Below are 24,330 nucleotides of genomic sequence, written 5' to 3' on the forward strand. Positions count from 1 at the left end.
TTAATCACCACAATCCAATACTCCAAAAAATATATATACGACAGTTATCCTTTAAGGAAGGAGGGGACTGTGGAAGCCACTATTAAAGGGGCACGGGGATACTGTGAGGTCACTTAAGGGAGCGGAGTACTGTGGCAGTCACTGTTAAAGGGGCAGTTGCTGTGGAGGTCTCTGTTAAGAGGGCTGTGAATGGTGGAAGTCACAGTTAAGGGGACTATAATCTATGGACAGTGTTAAGGGGCGGGTGCTGTAGAGGTCACTGTTAAGGGGGCGGCCCCTGTGGAGGTCACTGTCAAGGGGGTCGGGTGCTGTGGAATTCACTGTTAAAGGGGAAGGCTGCTGTGAAGCTCAAAGTTAAGGAGGTGGGCTGCTGTGGAGGTCCCATTTTAAGGAGATGGGGCACTGTGGGTGGGGGGTCAGTGTTAAGGGGTGGGGGCTGTGGAGGTCACTGTTAAGGGGTCTGAGTACTGTAGCTGTCACTGTTATAGTGGATACTGTCGATATATTTTAATGACACATGCAAACATTAAATGAAATAGATGAAATATACCCGTGTGAAGCCGGGTCCTTCAACTAGTGTAATGTCCCGGAGAGCCATTACCACTTCCGCACTCTGCTACTTTCTCCTATGGGCTAATGCAATGTCAACTTATACATTTATTTCAGGTCCAAACACTGCATTTCTAATGTTGGTAACTGTTCTTATTCATGTAATTTACCTGGTTCACCAGAAGGTGGCAGCAAGCATGGCAGAGCTACATTTAGAGAGAATGGAACCCTTCTTTCCATTCTCACCTCTCTCTAAGGAGGGCAGGGACTAGTTAGAGTCAGTTCATCTTACCCCCTTCCAAGGAAGGGTGTGCAGCAGGCACCTTCAGCCCTGCTGGATAGAGAGGCCGCAGCATGGGGGCCTCAAGAGCCTCAAGAGCCAGGAAGACAGTTCCCTGGATTAAGCTAGAGTCAGGCTACAGAGAGAAGTTGCAGCATCCTGCAGAAGCAGAGATTCTATTTAAGCCTGTCAGCACAGCAGAGCCAGAGATCGACAGATGTAGCAACAAGGAGTTTGCCTGCCACTGTTTTGTTCATGCAAAAGCCTGCTGGGAGCCAAGATAAAGTCTGTAAATCGTTTGGAGAAACGTTTATTGAAAGTAAAGCTGCTTTTCAACTTCATCACAAGGTCTGGACTCAATTTATTCCTCATCCCCAAGTTAACTTTTCCCCTTTTTCTGCTTCAGACGACAACACCTGTGGTCCAGCGTATCCATGTAGGAGCACCGTGACACGTGCACAAAACATTAAGGGACATTATAGGCTACCCTACACCTGGGTACCATCTACCATAGTATCACTAAAAAAGTGGGCCCTATGCCCTTGTTGCTTCACTGCAACTGGCGTCACGAATAATATTTACTTTAAGGGACCCCTGGCCGTTGTCTGTGCGTCACACTAACACTAATATAAAAAAATATATAAATATATATATATATATATATATATATACTCTCGAGTATAAGACGAGTTTTTTGGCACATATTTTTGTGCTCAAAAAGCCCCCTCGTCTTATACTCGAGTCTAGGTCTGTATTATGGCAACTTACATTGCCATAATACAGACCATGACATGTTGGGGGCCGGAGAAGCTGTTACTTACCTTTACAGCTGCTCCGGTCAGCTCCCAGCACGTCCGCGCGGCACCTCTGTTAAGCTCCCAGTGTAAATCTCGCAAGACACTCTGGCCACGAGATTTACACTGGGAGCAGACCGTGAGATTTACACCGGCAGTAAGTACCGGCCCCTGCACAGCCTCCCCTCCCCCTGGACAGCCCCCCCTCCCTGGCCAAGTATGAAGTAGGGAGGGGGGGAACAAAAAAATAAAAATAAACAACCTGATAAATATAAAAAAAAATTAAAATAAATGCCCAGTTGATGGGAGTCTGACTCCCTGTATTTAATGCAGAGTGTGTGTGTATATAATGCACACACTCTGCATTAAATACAGGGAGTCAGAGTCAGACTCCCATCAATCTGAGTCACCCTCTTGCAGATGTGTGTATATAATGTAGAGTGTGTGCATTATATACACATACACTCTGCATTATAGCTGCATTTCCCACCCTAGTCTTATACTCGAGTCAATAATTTTTCCCATTTTTTGGGGTAAAATTAGGGGCCTCGGCTTATATTCGGGTCGGCCTCTACTCGAGTATATACGGTATATATTTATTTATATTATCTTTTTTCATAATTGCCCCTAAAAAATATAAAATCCAGCTTGTTGTGTCAGGAAAAGAACACAAAATGTATTTGGTCAGCCCAACAAATAAAAAATTAGGCCATTAAAGCTATAACAGGTAGGCAATCTTGGTAACATAGCCTGCTACCCACCAAAGGACATGATAATCTCACACTTTGTAACAACTTACATGCTGGAACAAGAGTAACCAAGACAGAAACACTGTGCCACATGGGAACAGTCAGTAAACATTTTGGAGAATAGCATGCATGTGTTTTACCCCTCCACGAGGTGGATTTCAGAAATAGACAGCTGTTGAGCTGCTAATTTAGCATGAAATACAATGAGTCAGGCTACAGATCTTGCCGGAAGCTCTTAATGCACGGAGTGAGCAGGCCTAAAGGACAAGTTCTGCAAGGGTATGTTGCAGGCTGCTTGGATAATTAAGTTGGATACATATCCGATTACCTGAATGGCATGCAGCTCAGTGTTTTTGGAATAGACGAAGGTATCCATGTTGCTTCTTCTGAGGATGCCAGATCCAGAGTATAGTATATCAAGACTGTACGTTGCTGATGAGTCAGGGCCTCCTAATGGAGGGAAGCATTGTTATCATCACTAGTAAAAATGTATACGTGTTATTGAATACAAATGCAAAGCACTAATCATAGAGAGAAATGCAATTACTTTGTGGTTTGTTCAGAAGAAACCCCTCTCTATCCATAAGGAATCCTGTTATCTACAAGCGCATAAATCACAACCATTTACTAAAGGTAAATTCCTATAAGATCATCGATATGTTATAAACTAGCAGTGTTGGACTGGGGCTACTTGAGACCACCAGAGGGAATTATTCTCTGGGCCTAGTGGCAAACGATTAGCTCCAAAAGGAGCTCCTAATGGGATTTTTCTCCTGGACTTTTGAGGAGACTTCAGAGACTGGGCCCACCATAGGATCTCCTACATAGATGTACTAGTACATTGTGATGCATATTAGTATCTTGCCACTACATCTAGTTTCTAAGTAGAATAGTAGCGAATCCCTGTCTGACTGAGGGTCTAGTGACTCAAGCGAGCAGCTTCACAGGGATCTATGAAGCTGTAAGTTCGTATCACTATCCTCACGTTTTTGCCCGGGATTTGAGTCTGTAATATGGACAGTAAAAAGTGCTCATGTTATGGCTGTCTTATTGAAGCCTAATCATAACCAATAGCAACTTACGTGTCACATATCCTGAGTAAGCAGATGAGGATCCAAGCTTTGAAAAGCGATCATAGTTATTCACCTTCATATCCTTCAACACTTGCCGAATGAGCTTACTAAAGTACAGAATAGACATATACATGTTACTAGCAGTGAATTACAGGTCCTAGCTCAAGTCATAGTGAAATTACTACTCAATCATACAAGCAGCTTCCTGCAGTCTTGTTCTTCTTTACATATGTAATGTTGGGCAGTACATACTACTAGCTGTCACTTTAGATTCTATTATAATGTATTCCAGGCCATTTGTGTCCACTATAGAAAATGCTAAATACTTCTTCCCTCTCAGTCTAATGTTACACACTATAGCAACTCAGCAGTTAAAAGGTAGCATCTTTGATAATCTAGAGTGAATTCGTTAAAGGAGGTATGTCACTTCCAAACTCAGTTTCAAAGTAAGCATACCGCCAAGTAGGGTATGTGCCCTGAAATATAACCAAATCTTTCTCGTGAAAATTTGATCCTCCAATCCTCAGAATGGTTCTTTTCATTTTTATGCAAATAAGGTTTTGGGCTCCCCCTCACAATCACTGCTCCTGAAATCTTAGGGACTAACAATTCAACATGAAGGCATTATTGTCGTGTGGCATTATTGGCAGAATTATGGTGCATTGAAAACCTTATTGGCATAAAAATAAGTATTTGTAAGGAGTTGAAGACCAGATTTTCACAATAAAGATATGGTTGTGTTTCAGGGCACCTACCCTACATTGTGTGCCGATTATGGAGGTGACAGACTCTTTGAAGAGGTTCTACAGGAATGGTATAGATAAGGCCTCTGGCAACACGTCCTACAATGTGACTAGAAGGGGTCGCTTCCACTCTTGCAGCTGCTTAGGAGGGGGCAAGGCCTATCTGCACTCCGCTGCAGCACCTGCCTTCACGTCACACTGCTGAGATGTACTGTCAGGCTGCTCAACCTGACAAAATATCTCATCTATGATCGTTCCATTACTACCTATTGTAGAGCACGTATTTTGCAATAGATAATAATCATGCAATCTTCTATCATGGCTGAGCAGTTTGACAGGAACGAGGAGTAGGGATGCGATTCTGGTCCCTGTTGCTGTCAGGCTTCTCAGTTAGAACATAAGATCACGTGTTTATTGTCTATTGTAAAAGGACCTGATCCACAATAGATAGTAATGGAAAGATCGTACTGTACATGAGATATGCTGGCAGGCTGCGCAGCCTTATGACATCTCCTCACCACAAAGTGAATGCCACACTGGTGCTCAGTGTAGGGTGGCCTCTTCCTTTTCACCCTTCCCTCCTAAGGAGCTGTAGAAGTGGAGACAACTTGTCCTATTCAAATTCTTGGACAGGTTGCTCGAGGGCATTACTATACTATTCCCAGAGAATCATTTTAGTTTCTATTCTCCATGGTCGTCTAACATGATTATGGGTTAATATTTATTATCTTTGGTGGTGTATGGTGGTTTGGCAGTTAACAGACATCATATAACTATATTATTATTGTTTGATTAAGGATGGTGCATGAGTTGATGGTGGTGGGCTGGTGCAGGAAATGTACATTTCAGGTAAGCTGAGAATTCTGCGGATTTCCTCCTGAGGAAGCTATTTAGTGGTCTTTCACACCTGTCCCTAGTGTTGAGCGAATCAAAGTTAATGAAGTGGAATTCTGTCTGAATTTCAGGAAAAATTTGATTTGCCATGAACCCAGTGCACTGGCTGGATGTGGTGACATCATCAGTGATGACATCAGTGCGCCGACGTGGTAATATCATCACATCAGTGTGCACGAGATTTGGCGCGTTTTCAAGATAGCCGTGGCGGCCTTACTACCTGTCCCACTAGGTAACCAGCAGAGGCCAACCTCACTTTGGGTACTATATATTATTTTTATTTGGATGTGTCACGGACGTTCCCGCAACAGGTGGAAGGAGATCGGTGAGACTGGCAACACGTGGTTTGATCCGACATGTTTTCCGGACACTCTAGTGTTACTTTCGTTGTGCCCAGTGAAATAATTTAATACAGCAGGCTGAAAATACATTAATAAAACTATTTGTTAAGTGATTATGTATGCCTGCTCACTTACCGGGGGGGGCAGAAAAATTTTTGGTAAGTGCCTCTGTAAGTGCTATAATCAGCTTACTCTATGGTACCGTGAACAACTTTTTCTCAGTGGCTGCCATCCTCTAATCCTCATCAACATTTCTCTCAGTAAATTTATATATTCATGTACCTGGCTGGCATCTCAAATTGAAGAATATCTTGGAACACAGAAAGCATATACTTGTTCATCTCTTGTGGAAGCTCGCCAATAGAAAGAAGCAGATTTTTAACCTCCATATATGTAGGCTGACTGTTCAGTATAATATCTGCTGCTGCTGTTCTCACTGTCTTTTCATGTATTTTATAGTTCTGGTGGTAGATCCTGTTCATGACCTTTTTTATCTAGGTCAATACAAAAATATGTTAGCAAAATTGAATACTTTTTAAAGCCACTGCTTTATAGTTTATATATAATTCATAACAAAGGTAAGGCTTCTTGTACAAAGCTGAAGTAAGGCAGCCATAGAGATGCATGAGGTCCCAACTATACTGTATGCCTCCGATTTCATACAGAGGCTTTTTCTGTCAGATTCCTAAAAAACTGTAATATGGTGTCTAATATTAGTCCCTTAACACACCATGGCATAACTGTACATCTACAGCAGGAGCCTGGTCGTTTAACCTTTAGGATGCTGCTGTTAATAGCGACTACAGAATCTAAGAAGTTTGGCAGATGTAGTGAGCTCCCTCTCTCTACTCATTGGGTAGACCTAAAGTCAACCTAATAAAGGCTCCTTGGTCTGCCTTAGGTATAAGCCCATTAGGCTATGCCAGAGGTGGCAGAGCATCAACAACTCTTCTTCTGAGGTCCACAGAAATCTTTGTTCATGCCATGATATACTTCCACTGTTCTTTAAGCAAAACAGGTCTCCCACTTAAACCTGATTGTCTTCCCATTGATTGAAAACACCTGACTCTAATTTCATCTTCAAATTACCTGCTAATTCTAAAGGTTCACATACTTTTGCCACTCACAGACATGTGATATTGGAACATATTCCTCAATAAATAAATGTCTAATATTTTGGCTTATTTGTTTGCTTTGGTTCTCTATTTTTACGACTTGCGTGAAAATCTGATGCAATTTTAGGCAAAGTTTACACAGAAATAAAGTAAATTCTGATGGGTTCACAAATTTTCAAGCACAAATGTATATACAAATACAAACATATGTCTGTCTGTAATACTGTAGCTAGAAGGCATCTTTGTTAATTTACCTCATCAGTGATGAAGGTGATAGGATATTTCTGAAGAGCACTAATAGCAATGCTGCTGACCGGACCATCCCCGGATTCTGAATATTTCAACAGGAATGGAATTCCTTCTGGCAGATTGGCATTTTTCAGTGCTAGAAGATATATCTTAACATCAGAGGGTTTTTCGGCCTTTTTTAAACCATCCAAGATTAACTTCTTGGCTTCCAAAACTGCCTGTAAAGCAAACAATGCAAATAATATTCATACTTCTGACATGTTTACTACTTGTAATTTTGTAGATGTCCTTCCCTCACACCTGAGAAATGTGAGATAGCATGAAGGCTTTCACTCAGTGTTGTACAGTAGTGTGGATTCCTTTTCTAGAGCTGCTAACTAATTAATACAAAATAAGTCACAGGGGCCTGATGGGATACACCCAAAACTATTAAAAGAGCTTAGCGGTGAACTAGCAAAACCATTAACAGATTTATTTAACCAATCACTGGTAACAGGAGTCGTCCCAAAATATTGGAAATGAGCAAATGTTGTGCCAATTCACAAGAAAGGTAGTAGGGAGGAACCAGGCACCTATAGGCCAGTAAGCCTGACATCAATAGTGGGGAAATTAATGGAAACCATACTTAAGGAGAGGATTGTGGAACATCTAAAATCCCATGGATTGAAAGATGAAAAACAGCATGGGTTTACTTCAGGGAGATAATGTCAAACTAATCTTATTGATTTTTTTTAAATGGGTGACTAAAATAATAGATGGCGGAGGTGCAGTAGACATCGCTTATCTAGACTTTAGTAAGGCTTTTGATACTGTCCCACATAGAAGGCTTATCAATAAATTGCAGTCTTTGTCCTTGGACTCCCATATTGTTGAATGGATTAGGCAGTGGCTGAGGGACAGACAACACAGGGTTGTAGTCAATGGAGTATATTAAGACCATGGTCTTGTTACCAGTGGGGTACCTCAGGGATCTGTTCTGGAACCCATATTGTTTAATATCTTTATCAAAGAAATTGCAGAAGGCCTCGATGGTAAGGTGTTTTTTTTGCTGATGACTCAAAGATTTGTAACAGGGTTGATGTTCCTGGAGGGATACACCAAATGGAAAAGGATGTAGGAAAACTAGAGGAATGGTCAAAAATCTGGCAACTAAAATTTAATGTTGCAAGATAATGCACCTTGGGCGTAAAAACCCAAGAGCAGAATATAAAATCAGTGATACAGTCCTAACCTCAGTATCTGAGGAAAGGGATTTAGGGGTCATTATTTCAGAAGACTTAAAAGGTAGGCAGACAATGTCATAGAGCAGAAGGAAATGCTAGCAGAATGCTTGGGTGTATAGGGAGAGGCATTACCAGTAGAAAGAGGGAGGTGCTCATGCCGCTCTACAGAGCACTAGTGAGACCTCATTTGGAGTAGTGTGCGCAGTACTGGAGACCATATCTCCAGAAGGATATTGATACTTTGGAGAGAGTTCACAGAAGAGCTACTAAACTGGTACATGGATTGCAGGATAAAACTTACCAGGAAAGATTAAAGGACCTTAACATGTATAGCTTGGAAGAAAGACGAGACAGAGGGGATATGATAGAAACTTTTAAATACATAAAGGGAATCAACAAGGTAAAAGAGGAGAGAATATTTAAAAGAAGAAAAACTGCTACAAGAGGACATAGTTTTAAATTAGAGGAGCAAAGGTTTAAAAGTAATATCAGGAAGTATTACTTTACTGAGACTAGTGGATGCTTGGAATAGCCTTCCTGTAGAAGTGGTAGCTGCAAATACAATGAAGGAGTTTAAGCATACATGAGATAGGCATAAGGCCATCCTTCATATAAGATAGGGCCAGGGGCTATTCATAGTATTCAGTATATTGGGCAGACTAGATGGGCCAAATGGTTCTTATCGGCCGACACATTCTATGTTTCTATGTTTCTAACTGTCTTTTCTTCACAGTCAACAGAAGTTTATGTAAAGGACAAAACAGTCATCGATATCTAAAATGTATCTAAAATGAAATTCTCTTTTTAACTATAATAAACTGATTGTTTTCTCTTTTTTTACCCCAAATGTCTGTGTGAATGCTGGTGATTTACTAGAATTCCTAATACCCAAATACTACAATTCCAAGTTCTAGAATAGCTTGAGTATTTAACAAATAGTGACTCACAAAAAAGAAATCTCTCCACTATTACCAACTGTGCCAACCAATGAATGTGGCTTTTGTTTATACCTAAGGGTGATATTATGGTGGCTTCCTGATTTTAACCCCTATACAGGGATCTGTTCTTTGCTGCAGGGAATGCACCAAGCCACTACCTCTTGGAGTTGCCTCCATGTGGTGGTCAAAAGACACTGATGCAAATTTGTAGTCAGTAATATGTCATGGTCAGGACAGGCAGAGTACATGCAAATCTAAGAAACAGGTCCGAGGTCAGGGCAGGCAGTAAAGGGTCAATACAGTAATCAGGCACAGGTCAGGTCAGGCAGTAGAGGGTCAGAATCAAAGAATCAGGCAGAAATTGGTACATGGGCAAACAATCAGTAAAGCACACTTTAACAGGAACTAACAGACTATTGAACCTATTGCTCAGGCAGAGAATGAGAAACAGAATGGCATATGTAGCAGATGCCGATTAATACATTAGAAAAAGCCTAGCAGCTTCACACAGAAACAAAGGAGGGTTTATCCCTTGCAATACTGCAGAATGAGGTAAGGTTCAATTACAAATATCCCTAATAGACACAGGATACTGTCGCCTGGGCCCGCTGCCAGAGAGCTGAACCTGTGAAAGACATAGGGTGAGTGGAGCAGCACCTGTGCCTGGCCAAGCAGCAAGCACGTGACAATGACATGACACCTTTCAAAGCACACCCACTCACATGTACACAACTTTGATAGAGGATATTTACCGGTAATTCAGAGCCTGTAGCCTGGTGAAGTTTCTTGATGAGGGCACCAATAATTATAACCACCGTTTCTCTAATCTCGACATTTGCTATTTTTCCTTTGTATTTGTCCTGTAATGTTATACAGAAAATAAAGCAATAAAAAAAATGAAATAACGAAAATATTTCTGTTGTTGCATACAACTAAGAATATCGTAACAATAGTGGGGTATCCTGAATACAGGAAAAGGGTGCATAACTGCAATCCCTCTTGTTTCAAGGTGATGGCGCCATATCACATTTGAACACAGAAGAGTCTAGAGCTGGAAGGTAGGTCGAATACTAGGACCATTTCCCCATTTCTTGTTTGCTAATGCATCAGCGCATGCGGACAAGAGGGTAACCAGCAGAGATTCACACTGCTATCGTGGAAGAAAGGTGGAGCCAACCTAAGCTAGGGTCATCCACATATTCACTGGAACCACTGCATCTACAAGGTCTGTCTCTATGACATGTACACCCCTGTTTAACATTAAATCAAAGAGTCAAGTTGATCTTGGGCCCTTTATAGTACGTCTGTCATATGAAAGTGAATGGGGCCATGGATCCCCCGGCACTAATGCCATAACCTCTGCACTTCTTAAAGCTATCCACTGGAACTTACAGATGAGGCCTGTTTCTGCAGAAGCCTTAAAGGGGTTCCCTGGGAATTAAAGGGGTTCTCCTGGCTTTTAATATTGATGACCTATCCTCAGGATAGGTCATCAAAATCAGATCGGCAGGGGTCCGACACTTGGCACCCCCGCCGATCAGCTATATGAAGGAGAGGCGTGCGCAGTGCACGCGTGCCGTCTCCCTCCTCTTTCTGCTCGCTGCTATGTCTATGGCAAAGCAGCAGTGTGGAGGAAGGGAGACGGGAGACGGCACGTGTGCACTGCGACTTGATATTGTAGGCAGTAAATATGATTAAATACATTTTGTGTCCCTGATTACACATTTTGGTTTGCTCATCACAAGTCAAATAAACTTACGAGTAGTGCTCGCAGCATGCTTTCATTTGGATGTGAGGCAAGTCCAGTGGCATATAAGAACCTCTCTTGTAATAAAGGTCTACTTCCATTCCCAAAGTCCAAATACTCCAAGAGTGCCTCTAGAGCATCAGGCGTTTGAGCAAAGGTAACAGCATCAATTAGCTGAGGACTGTGGGAAGAGCATAGTTATAGTGTGAGAGATATTCTGCAGGGACAATAAATTAGCATTTAAGAAATTATGTTTTACATGTGAAAATCGAGTACATAAACAGTCAGTTTGAGATCTGTGTAGTTGAAAATGTCCACATGCCTTTCATATTTTAACATATATAATGTAGATAGTGGTTTCAAAGTCTTGCATTATACATACTTGTCTAGTACTTAAAGGGATTGTCCTGCCATATATATTGAAGACCTATCATCAGGATCAATATCTGATATAAGCTGTTTGAAGAAGAAGCGGTGCTCCACGCGAGCGCCACTTACTGGTCATTAAACTATGCGTAGTCTCCTGTGGAGCAGAGGCATAGTGTAATTGCAACTACTTGCTCCCTTCAAGTGAAAGGAAATAGTACTCGTCATTACACTGCACTTCCAAGACAAACTGCAGTGTAATGAAGAGGAAGCGGCACCTTTTCTTCAAATAGCTGATTGGGTGTCAGACCCCCACTGATCAGATATTAATGACCTATCAATATACAGTACAGACCAAAAGTTTGGACACACCTTCTCATTCAAAGAGTTTTCTTTATTTTCATGACTATGAAGGCATCAAAACTATGAATTAACACATGTGGAATTATATACATAACAAACAAATGTGAAACAACTGAAAATATGTAATATTCTGGGTTCTTCAAAGTAGCCACCTTTTGCTTTGATTACTGCTTTGCACGCTCTTGGCATTCTCTTGATGAGCTTCAAGAGGTAGTCCCCTGAAATGGTCTTCCAACAGTCTTGAAGGAATTCCCAGAGATGCTTAGCCCTTTTGCCTTCACTCTGCAGTCCAGCTCACCCCAAACCATCTCGATTGGGTTCAGGTCCGGTGACTGTGGAAGCCAGGTCATCTGGCGCAGCACCCCATCACTCTCCTTCATGGTCAAATAGCCCTTACTTTCAAAGTTTTCCAAATTTTTCGGCTGACTGACTGACCTTCATTTCTTAAAGTAATGATGGTCACTCATTTTTCTTTACTTAGAATTTGTATTATGGCAAGAAAAAAGCAGCTAACAGTCTATTCAGTAGGAATATCAGCTGTGTATCCACCTGACTTCTCCTCAACGCAACTAATGGTCCCAACCCCATTTATAAGGCAAGAAATCCCACTTATTAAACCTGACAGGGCACACCTGTGAAGTGAAAACCATTCTAGGGGAATACCTCTTGAACCGCATCAAGAGAATGCCAAGAGTGTGCAAAGCAGTAATCAAAGCAAAAAGTGGCTACTTTGAAGAACCTAGAATATGGCATATTTTCAGTTGTTTCACACTTGTTTGTTATGTATATAATTCCACATGTGTTAATTCATTGTTTTGATGCCTTCAGTGTGAATCTACAATTTTCATAGTCATGAAAATAAAGAAAACTCTTTGAATGAGAAGGTGTGTCCAAACTTTTGGTCTGTACTGTATATGGCAGGGTAATCCCTTTAATTATACCTATGGAGGTTCTGCAGGGCAACTGAATATCTACTGCCAGGTTTGGCCACAGGTAGGTGATCGCTGGAGGTCTCAGCAGGTGGGGCACTTTGTATCTGCATCATGAACCTGATCTATCAGTATCCACTACACCAAATGCACACATAAGCACTACAAATATCGGCTGGTGACTGGCTCATGCTGCCTTATAACTACTTTCCTATTGTATTAAGATGGCCGGACCATTGTATAAAACAAACACTTTTCTACCTATTTTGTTACCTTTGGTGTCACCCCCATCTCCTCACAGATTGTAAGCTCTTGCGAGCAGGGCCCTCATTCCTCTTGTTTTAATTGTAGATCTGTTTGCTGCTATGTTATTTATGACTCAGTTTGTACTTGAACCCTCTAATTGTAAACCACTGCGGAATATGTTGGTGCTATATAAATAAAGATTATTATTATTAGGAGCAGGTCTGGTCCCAAGGAGAAGACAGGAGCAATAAATTACCGCTTCTGCATTCTCCTGTGCTCAGTAAATAGAGGAAGTGACTATGATCGCCGGGGACTCGGGGACAGAGCTGCAGGGTCTGATCAGTTTGCCTGTGTAGATTGGAAGCCCCAGTCTCAATGGAAAAGTGCAAAATAAAAAAAAAAAAGTGTTGGTTTTAATGACCTCTTACTATGTGCCAATTATTATTATTTTTAAAAAGTAAAAAAGAAAAGAAAAAACTAATAAAAGAAAAAAAAAGAAAATACTAAGAAAAAAAAGGATTTTTAAATACATTTTTTGCACAGTTTTCCCAAAATAACACAAATATCTAAAAAACTATTAGTAAAACGCCTTAGGTGTCATATAAAAAATACTTTGAGAGTCCAACAAATACAAAGGTTAGGACTAGAGAAGAGCGAAGTTTTGAAAAATTAGATTCGGACGATTCTATGAACTTTGATTCGTTACAAGTTCAGGTATACCCAGGCCATTCTGCCTAGTCATGTTCATCCCACTTGGTGGCCCAATCTCAGTGTGAAGGCTTGCAACATAAGCTGCAGGGAGAGTGTATCACAGTGTGAATTACGTCCTAGTGGACCCACATTCATAGTTAATCCGTTCTGTAGGTACTGTGCCGTCAGTATTACAGGTGTAATTTTACACTGTGTACATCATAGAAACATAGAATGTGTCGGCAGATAAGAACCATTTGGCCCATCTAGTCTGCCCAATATACTGAATACTATGGATAGCCCCCGGCCCTATCTTATATGAAGGATGGCCTTATGCCTATCCCATGCATGCTTAAACCCCTTCACTGTATTTGCAGCTACCACTTCTGCAGGAAGGCTATTCCATGCATCCACTACTCTCTCAGTAAAGTAATACTTCCTTATATTACTTTTAAACCTTTGCCCCTCTAATTTAAAACTGTGTCCTCTTGTGGTAGTTTTTCTTCTTTTAAATATGCTCTCTTCCTTTACCGAGTTGATTCCCTTTATGTATTTAAAAGTTTCTATTATATCCCCTCTGTCTCTTCTTTCTTCCAAGCTATACATATTAAGGTCCTTTAACCTTTCCTGGTAAGTTTTATCCTGCAATCCATGTACTAGTTTAGTAGCTCTTCTCTGAACTCTCTCTAGAGTATCTATATCCTTCTGGAGATATGGCCTCCAGTACTGCGCACAATACTCCAAGTGAGGTCTCACCAGTGTTCTGTACAGCGGCATAAGCACTTCACTCTTTCTACTGCTTATACCTCTCCCTATACATCCAAGCATTCTGCTGGCATTTCGTGCTGCTCTATTACATTGTCTTCCCACCTTTAAGTCTTCTGAAATAATTACTCCTAAATCCCTTTCCTCAGATACTGAGGTCAGGACTGTGTCAAATATTCTATATTCTGCCCTTGGGTTTTTACGCCCCAGGTGCATTATCTTGCACTTATCCACATTAAATTTCAGTTTCCAGAGTTCTGACCATTCTTCTAGTTTTCCTAAATCCTTTTCCATTTGGCGTTTCCCTCCAGGAACATCAACCCTGTTACATATCTTTGTGTCATCAGCAAAAAGACAAACCTTACCAGCGAGGCCTTTTGCAATATCACTCCTGAAGATATTAAACAAAATCGGTCCCAGTACAGATCCCTGTGGAACCCCACTGGTAACATTACCTTGTTTTGAATGTTCTCCATTGACTACAACCCTCTGTTGTCTGTCACTCAGCCACTGCCTAATCCACTCAACAATATGGGAGTCCATGCTCAATGACTGCAGTTTATTGATAAGTCTTCTATGTGGGACAGTGTCAAAAGCCTTACTAAAATCTAGATATGCGATGTCTACTGCACCTCCACCGTCTATTATTTTATTCACCCAGTCAAAAAAATCTATAAGATTTGTTTGACATGATCTCCCTGAAGTAAACCCATGTTGTTTTTCATCTTGCAATCCATGGGATTTTAGATGTTCCACAATCCTATCTTTTAATAGGGTTTCCATTAATTTGCCTACTATTGATGTCAGACTCACTGGTCTATAGTTGCTCGATTCCTCCCTACTACCTTTCTTGTGAATGGGCACGACATTTGCCAATTTCCAATCTTCCGGGACGACTCCTGTTACTAATGATTGGTTAAATAAATCTGTTAACGGTTTTGCCAGCTCACCACTAAGCTCTTTTAATAATTTAACATCACTATGCAGTGCACTAAGTTTTATAGCTAATCGCTTCTGTTAAACAAAAAGAAAAGCATACAGCACCCTTCAGTAAAGAAAAAAACCAATGCGCACCCCTGCAGTGCAATGGCTCCTTAGTGGAACAAATTAAAGAAAGGGAGGCAGTGGCAATAAAGTAGTGGATACATTTTTTTTTTCTTTTAATGCTTGTTGAGGCAGTCCAAACACATACTTTTTAATTCCTTCTGTTAGCTGCAGATTTACTGTGTGTGGCCCCATGACAGAGTGGATAGGGTGGAAGCAGTAGCAGTAACTGTGACAATAGTGGCGCCATGACAGAGTGGAGAGGGGGGCAGCAGCAGCTGTACTGTAATAGTGACAATAGTGACCCCATGACAGACTGGGGTGGATGACAGCATCAGTAACAGTAGTGGCCCCATGATAGAGCGGGGTGGGTGGCAGTAACAGTGACAATAGTGGCCCCATGACAGAGAGGAGGGTGGCAGCAGCAGTAACAGTGACAGTAATGGCCCCTTGACAGACTGGGGAGGGTGGCAGCAGCTGAAACAAAACTAAAAGAAAATGAAGCCTGTACTTCGAGCATCCATAAAGCCTCTTTCAGGCGGTCAGTATTTGATCAGTAATTGTAAGCCAAAACCAGGGTCCAAAACAGAGATATAATATAATAGAAGTATTTGCATATACTGTGTTTTGGACCAACTCCTTCTTTTGGCTTACAAATACTGATCAAATACTGATGCAAAATACTGGTGTTAAAGAGGCCTTATGCTCAATTTGCATTCGTTTTGGCCATTTGCATTTGAAATCAGTTTCAAGGAATAAAAGTACTGCATGCAGGACTTTAATGATGTCTCTTTCACAAGGTCAGTATTTGGTCAGTATTTCTAAGCCAAAAACAGGGTTGGGTCCAAAACAGAGATAAAATGTCATGGAAATATTTGCATCTCTTTTGTGTTTTGGACCTACTCTTCCTTTTAGCTTACAAATACTGATCAAATACTGACCATGAGGACATACAGATGCTCAAAATACAGGATCTTTTTTTGTGTGTGTTCTTCTGACAGATAAGAAGAACGAAAAAATAAATGGCGATGTCAACATGGACAAACAGGGACAATAGTGGCCCCATAACAGAGTGGGGATGGTGTCCAACAGCAGTGGCAGTAACAGGGACAATAGTGGCCCCATGACAGACTGGGGAGGGGGTCAGCAGCATTGATAGTGACAACAGTTGCCCCATGATAGAGTGGGGAGTGGGGGCAGCAACAGTAGTATACAGCAAAAGATGGTGGCAGATCACGGTAGTAGCAGAACCCCAAAACAGCAGTTTATAGCAAGGCCGAGTGGCATGCATATGCATAGTAAACCTTAAAATGATTTAAAGAGGACCTTTCATCTGGCAAAACATTGTGAACTAAGGCCTCATGCACACGACCGTATTTTTTTGCGGTCCGCAAAAACGGGTTCCGTTTTTCCGTGATCCGTGACCGTTTTTTCGTCCGTGGGTCTTCCTTGATTTTTGGAGGATCCACGGACATGAAAAAAAAGTCGTTTTGGGGTCCGCCTGGCCGTGCGGAGCCAAACGGATCCGTCCGGAATTACAATGCAAGTCAATGGGGACGGATCCGTTTGACGTTGACACAATATGGTGCAATTTCAAACGGATCCGTCCCCCATTCACTTTCAATGTAAAGTCAGGAGTTAATATACCATAGGATCGGAGTTTTCTCCAATCCGATGGTATATTTTAACTTGAAGCGTCCCCATCACCATGGGAACGCCTCTATGTTAGAATATACTGTCGGATATGAGTTAGATCGTGAAATTCAAATCCGACAGTATATTCTAACACAGAGGCGTTCCCATGGTGATGGGGACGCTTCAGGTTAGAATATACTAAAAGAACTGTGTACATGACTGCCCCCTGCTGCCTGGCAGGTGCTGCCAGGCAGCAAGGGGCAGCCCCCCCTGTAGTTAACACATTGGTGGCCAGTGCGGCCGCCCCCCCCCCCCCTGTAGTTAACTCGTTGGTGGCCAATGCGGCCGGCCCCCCTCCCTCCCCTGTAGTTAACTCGTTGGTGGCCAGTGGGCCCTCTCCCCTCCCTCCCCTGTAGTTAACTCGTTGGTGGCCAGTGGGCCCTCTCCCCTCCCTCCCCCTCCTAATTAAAATCTCCCCCCCTATCATTGGTGGCAGTGGAGAGTACCGATCGGAGTCCCAGTTTAATCGCTGGGGCTCCGATCGGTAACCATGGCAACCAGGACGCTACTGCAGTCCCGGTTGCCATGGTTACTTAGCAATTTGTAGAAGCATTATACTTACCTGCAAGCTGCGATGTCTGCGTCCGGCCGGGAGCTCCTCCTACTGGTAAGTGACAGGTCTGTGCGGCGCATTGTTTAATGACCTGTCACTTACCAGTAGGAGGAGCTCCCGGCCGGACGCAGACATCGCAGCTAAGTATAATGCTTCTACAAATTGCTAAGTAACCATGGCAACCGGACTGCAGTAGCGTCCTGGTTGCCATGGTTACTGATCGGAGCTCCAGCGATTAAACTGGGACTCCGATCGGTACTCTCCGCTGCCACCAATGATAGGGGGGGAGATTTTAATTAGGAGGGGGAGGGAGGGGGGCCCACTGGCCACCAACGAGTTAACTACAGGGGAGGGAGGGGGGCCGGCCGCACTGGCCACCAACGAGTTAACTACAGGGGAGGGAGGGGGGCCCACTGGCCACCAACGAGTTAACTACAGGGGAGGGAGGGGGGCCCACTGGCCACCGAGTTAACTACAGGGGAGGGAGGGGGAGGGGCGGCCGCACTGGCCACCAATGTGTTAACTACAGGGGGGGGGGGGCTGCCCCCTGCTGCCTGGCAGCACCTGCCAGACAGCAGGGGGCAGTCATGTACACAGTTCTTTTAGTATATTCTAACCTGAAGCGTCCCCATTACCATGGGAATGCCTCTGTGTTAGAATATACTGTCGGATCTGAGTTTTCACGAAGTGAAAACTCAGCTCTGAAAAAGCTTTTATGCAGACGGATCTTCGGATCCGTCTGTATTAAAGTAACCTACGGCCACGGATCACGGACACGGATGCCAATCTTGTGTGCATCCGTGTTCTTTCACGGACCCATTGACTTGAATGGGTCCGTGAACCGTTGTCCGTCAAAAAAATAGGACAGGTCATATTTTTTTGATGGACAGGATACACGGATCACGGTCTCGGCTGAAAAACGGTGCATTTTCCGATTTTTCCACGGACCCATTGAAAGTCAATGGGTCCGCGAAAAAAAAATGGAAAACGGCACAACGGCCACGGATGCACACAACGGTCGTGTGCATGAGGCCTAAGTGTCATGATCTGTACAGTGGCGCCCAGGGATCTCACTGCACTTACTATTATCCCCGGGCGCCGCTCCGTTCTCCTGCTATGCCCTCTGGTATGTTCGGTCACTTGGTTATAGTAGGAGGAGACTGCCCTTGTTCTGCTGGGCGTCTTCTTCTTCCAGGCTGTAGCGCTGGCCAATTGCAGCCCAGAGCTCACAGCCTGGGAGGTTTTTTTCTCCCAGGCTGTGAGCTCTGCGCTGCGATTGGCCAGCGCTACAGCCTAGGAGAAGGAGACGCCCAGGAGAACAAGGGCAGTCTCCTCCTACTATAACCAAGTGACCAAACATACCGGAGGGCATAGCAGGAGAACGGAGCGGCGCCCAGGGATAATAGCAAGTGCAGTGAGATCCCTGGGCGCTGCTGTACAGATCATGACACTTCGTTCACAATGTTTTGCCAGATGAAAGGTCCTCTTTAAGGGGTAGCATACGGTGTACCCCTCACACATTTGGCTGCAGATCTCCCACTGCTTCCACCCTGCTTTCTCACGGGCATGCATCCATCCTCGCCCCCTGATGAGGACGATGGCCCCTCTTCACCTGGCTCCCTCGTGCGATTGGCTACATCATCATCTACATCTATTTGGCTGTCACTTGTGTCACCCTCACCTGTCTCTTGTGCATATCCTTGACCTCTCGCAACATGTACTCCTACCCAACTGTCATCATCAGTAGTTGCATGTCTAGAGGAGTCCACAGGGGACCTCGCCTCAGAGTCTGTGCTGTCCGAGTCTGTGCAGTTCCTGGGCCATGCCAACTAAGGCTGGTGTCAGAGGAACCCATCGATTCCTGGCTGTGTGTATCTGTTGTTACTTGAGATGATGTTGAAGAGTGAGTCGACCATTCCAGTACAGCTGGATTGTTGGTCAAAACATGACCGCTGGATGACAGTGGTATCTCTGTCCTGTTGCTGCGCAAGCTACCAACACCCCTTTTTCTGCTGCTACTTGCGCCAGCTACAGCAACATTTGTGCCACTGCCCCCCTTTAGAGGTCCCAGGCAACTGTCTATTGGCTTTAGTGTACAGTAACTGTATCAGTAATATAAAGGATTAACCCCTAAGGCCCCTTTCAAACGGGCAAGTTTTCCGCACGGGTGCAATGCGTGAGGTGAACACATTGCACCCGCACTGAATCCGGACCCATTAATTTCTATGGGGCTGTGCATATGAGCGGTGATTTTCACGCATCACTTGTGCGTTGCGTGAAAATCGCAGCATGCTCTATATTGTGCGTTTTTGAAGTGAATGGGGCTGCGTGAAAATCGCAAGCATCCTCAAGCAAGTGCGGATGCGGTGCGATTTTCATGCATGGTTGCTAGGTGACGATTGGGATAGGGACCCGATCATTATTATTTTCCTAATACAGAATGCAAAGTAAATTAGGGATGGAGGGGTTAAAAAATAATAAACAAATTTTACTCATCCCAGCCACTTGGTTGCGTAGCGGATCTCCTTTCTTCAGGACCTGGGTAATGGACCTTTGATGACGTCACTGCGCTCATCACACGGCCCATCACATGATGGACCATGTGATGAGCGCAGTGATGTCATCAAAGGTGCTTTACCCAGGTCCAGAAGAAAGAAGAGGAGATCCGCTATGCGATCAAGTGGATGGGGTGAGTTAAATTTGTTTATTATATTTAACCCCTCAATGGACATTTTACTAAGCATTCTGTATTAAGAATGCTATTTTTTTTCCTTTATAACCATGTTAAGGAAAAATAATAAAATATACACAACACCTAACCTAAACCCGAACTTCTGTGAAGAAGTCCCGGTTCGGGTCTGGGTGCCAAACATGCCGATTTTTCTCACGCACGTGAAACACGCATTGAAACACTTTGCCCGTGTGAAAGAGGCCTTAATGACCAGGCAATTTTGCACCTTCGAGACCAGGCTTATTTTTGAAAATCTGACATGTATCACTTTGTGGTAATAACTTTGGAACACTTTTACTTATCCAAGCCATTCTGAGATTGTTTTCTCGTGACACATTGTACTTCATGACAGTCATAAATTTGAGTCAATATATTTCACCTTTATTTATGAAAGAATCCCAAATTTTGCCAAACATTTTGAAAGATTCGTAATTTTCAAAATGTCAATTTCTCTGCTTTTAAAACAGAAAGTGATACCTCATAAAATATTTATTACTTAACATTCCCCATATGTCATTTTGTCATTTAATTTTTTTGGGACGTTAGAAGGCTTAGAATTTTAGAAGAAATTCTTAACATTTTTAAGAAAATTTCCAAAACCCACTTTTGAGGACCAGTTCAGTTATGAAGTCACTTTGTGGGCCTTACATAGTAGAAACTCCCCATAAAATTATCCCATTTTAGAAACTACACCCCTCAAGTTACTCAAAACTGATTTTACTACAGTTGTTAACCCTTTAGGTATTCCACAAGAATTAAAGGAAAATGGAGATGAAATTCCTAAATTTCACTTTTTTGGCAGATTTTCCATTTTTTCTTTAACACATTGTGGGTTAACGGCCAAACAAAACTCAATATTTATTACCCTGATTCTGCGGTTTACCGAAACACCCCACATGTTGTGGTAAACTGCTTTATGGGTGCATGCCAGGGCACAGAAGAAAAGGAGCGCCATATGGTTTTTGGAAGGCAGATTTTGCTGGACTGGTTTTTAGACACCATGTCCCATTTGAAGCCCCCCAGATGTACCCTACAGTAAAAACAAATCAAAAAGTGACCCCATTTTGGAAACTACGGGATAAGGTGACCGTTTTATTGGTACTATTTTGGGGTACATATGATTTCTAATTGCTCTATATTATGTTTTTTGTGAGGCAAGGTAACCAAAGAATGGATGTTTTGGCACTGTTTTTATTTTTTGTTTTTTACAACGTTCATCTGACAGGGTAGATAATGTGCTATTTTCATAGAGCAGGTTGTTACGGATGCAATGATATCAAATAGGTCTACTTTGTTTGTTTTAGTTTTACATAAGAAAGGATTTTTGAAAAAAATATATGTTTTTGTGTCTCCATTTTATGAACACCATATTTTTTTTATTTTTCTGCCAATCATCTTGTGCAGGGGCTCGTTTTTTGCAGGAAGAGTTGATGTTTTTATTGGTAACATTTTTGGGTACATATGATTTTTTGATCATTCATTATTACACTTTTTGGGGCAAGGTGGCCAAAAAATTGGTAATATTGGCACAGTTTTTTTTTGTTTTTTTTTTACAGCGTTCACCTGAGGGGTTAGGTCTTACATACGGTGATAAGCCTGGATACTTGTGTAAGGTGTCCAGTTGCCATGGTAACCATCGGGACAATGCCACAGTACGTCATTGGTCATTAAGGGGTTAACTAAGAAGGTGGCAGCAGTTGAACAAAATAAACGCAGTGATATATTGACCACCCTTTAATACTGAGGCGCAGTAATTCTATGTATAAACTAACAAATTAACTGGAAATGTGCCAGCAGTTCAATAAGATGCACAGTCTCCAAAATCGCTCCCTGCACTCTCCCTATCCAATATTCTTCTATTAACAGTTTTCAGCAACACTGTCGCTAGCAAATAAGCACTTGTCACGTCTCTCCCTATGCTCAGCGCACAGTAAAATAATGGAGGCCGAGCGGGATAAGGGTTTTATAGGGCATCACAGGGGATGGCTACCAGTGGGTTGGCTGGCTGCACAGCATTATAAGTCATATTGGGTTCCTGGGCTTCTTCCTTTCACTTTGTAACACATGCAGCAGCTATTTTAGGAAAAACTATTCGTTACCATGAAGCACAAGGAAATTCTGATTCATGGGCGAATCAAATTTTTTCAAAATTTCGGATCGAAACCCACTTTGGATGCTTCAATTCGCTCAACACTAGTTAGGACCATTTAACCACCACATGTGCAAAATGGCAAAAAAGTGTCTGGTCATTAAGGAGTTAAACTGGAATGAAATATATCACTACAAAGTCACTTGCATTTTAAGATGGGCCAGATTTACGCACATGACTGCTAGAATCCTAGAAAATTGCATGGTGAACTGCAGAATCTGGCTAGACTGGATCCAGTGAACTCCGGCAGGAAGAACCCGTATGAACCTACCCTAAATGCGCATAGGATTTATCATCCAGCATGAGCCACTGCGTTAAATCTGGTGCATCATTAGACTGTCTAGTTTATGTTTACACTGGTAAATATTAGACAGGATTAGTAAATCTGCCCTACAATGTGCTCAACCATAAAACTATAAAAAGGTCACTAATACTCACAGAACATCATCTTTTTCTGACTTGAGAAGCGCCAAGATGTCTGACTTTCTGGCTCTTCGAAGACTCTGAATCAGTTGTAAAAAGCTACGAGCAGCACTGGATTTTGAAAGATTTTCAGGTTCCAGGTCCTTACGAATAGTCTTCCATTGCTGTAACAGCTACAATATATATTTTTGGTAAATTATCAAAATGATATTGTTAACTATCCATTAAGAGCATCTGTCACCAAAACCATGAAAAAAAGAAGCTAACCCCTTTGTCTACAGGCTTTATACCTCATCAACATTTTCCTCTTTTTATTGAGTAAAAGTATCCGGCGGGCTGTTTCGGCAGAGGAAAAGCCTGCCGGATTCTGACTTTCACCGCCAGTCCATTGACTACAACAGGAACCAGGCAGTTTTCTGCATGCACCAGTTTTTGTCTGGCTGAAACAGGTAATGGGTGCTTATGCTGAAAAGCAGTCGATCCCATTATAGTCTAATCTAATCATAAGGCAATGCATGGCCCTATCCGGCTGTGCTGGATATGGTGAACTCCAGGAGGCTGTTCCTCTACTGGAATCACCTGCGGAAAATTTTACTGCATATGTGAAACTAGTCTAACACATAATTTTCTTTTATAATGCTTTGTCCAAGGGCTCAGCTGAGCTCCACTCTTGAATATTAGTACATGTGTGTTATGGCAGTGTGTGTGGAACCACTGTGTCAACGGACCAGTTTGACATTGGGCTACACTTAAAGGGGTTGTCTCACTTCAGCAAGTGGCATTTTTCTTGTAGAGAAAGTTAATACAAGCCACTTACTAATGTATTGTTATTATCCATATTGCTTTCTTTGCTGGCTGGATTTTTTTTCCCGTCACATTATACACTGCTCATTTCCATGGTTACAGACCACCCTGCAATCCAGCAGTGGTGGTCGTGCTTGCACACCATAGGAAAAAGCGTCAGCCTCTCTGGTGGCTGGGGCCATGGGAATGCACATAGGCCAATTCTTTTTCCTATATTGTGCGAGCATGACCACCACTGATGGATTGCAGGGTGGTCTGTAACCATTGAAACGAGAAGTGTATAATGTGACGGAAAAATGAATCCAGCCAGCAAAGGAAGCAATATGGATAATAACAATACATTAGTAAGTGCCTTGTATTGACTTTCTCTACATGATAAATGCTACTTATTGAAGCGAGACAACCCCTTTAAGGGCGTCATCATGGCGGCTCCCTGGTATTCACCATATAACCCTTATACAGGGATCTTGACTTTGCTGCAGGGAGCCACCAGACTGCTACCACCTAGAGTAGTCCCGGTGTGGTTGACAGCTGACCCACGGTTGTCAAAGACACTGGTGCAAGGCACTGAATGAACAGGAAAACATGTAGTTATTAACAGGGTGTGGTCAGGGCAGGCAGATTTCATGTGAATTTGTGATACATGTTCTAGGTCAGAGCAGGCATCAGAGGGTCACAACAGTAAACAGGCATAGATCAGGACAGGCAGAGTCATAATCTGATAAACAGGCATAGATCAGGACAGGCAGAGTCATAATCTGATAAACAGGCACAGGCCGATACATGGCAGAAAACAAACGTCTAAGCAGGAACTTAGAAAGCTAGGAACCTCATTGTACCTCATTGTTCTGGCAAGGAAATGAGGTCAGCACCAGTC

General features: G+C 42.7%; 1 protein-coding gene across 1 annotated transcript in view; it reads right to left on the bottom strand.

Annotated features, from left to right (window-relative positions):
• The window catches only part of LOC120989835 (microsomal triglyceride transfer protein), a 110,964-nt gene that overhangs the window by 17,948 nt on the left and 68,686 nt on the right, over positions 1–24,330 (bottom strand). The window contains exons 8-14 of the mRNA XM_040418189.1: positions 22,665–22,822; positions 10,708–10,876; positions 9,701–9,808; positions 6,793–7,005; positions 5,706–5,917; positions 3,455–3,552; positions 2,701–2,822 (exon numbers count right to left, since the gene is read on the bottom strand). Of these exons, the coding sequence (XP_040274123.1) occupies positions 2,701–2,822; positions 3,455–3,552; positions 5,706–5,917; positions 6,793–7,005; positions 9,701–9,808; positions 10,708–10,876; positions 22,665–22,822 (1,080 nt within the window). The remainder of the gene's footprint in view (positions 1–2,700; positions 2,823–3,454; positions 3,553–5,705; positions 5,918–6,792; positions 7,006–9,700; positions 9,809–10,707; positions 10,877–22,664; positions 22,823–24,330) is intronic.

The sequence above is a fragment of the Bufo bufo genome, chromosome 2 (genome assembly GCF_905171765.1).
Source record: "Bufo bufo chromosome 2, aBufBuf1.1, whole genome shotgun sequence".
In the NCBI taxonomy this organism is placed as follows: domain Eukaryota; kingdom Metazoa; phylum Chordata; class Amphibia; order Anura; family Bufonidae; genus Bufo; species Bufo bufo.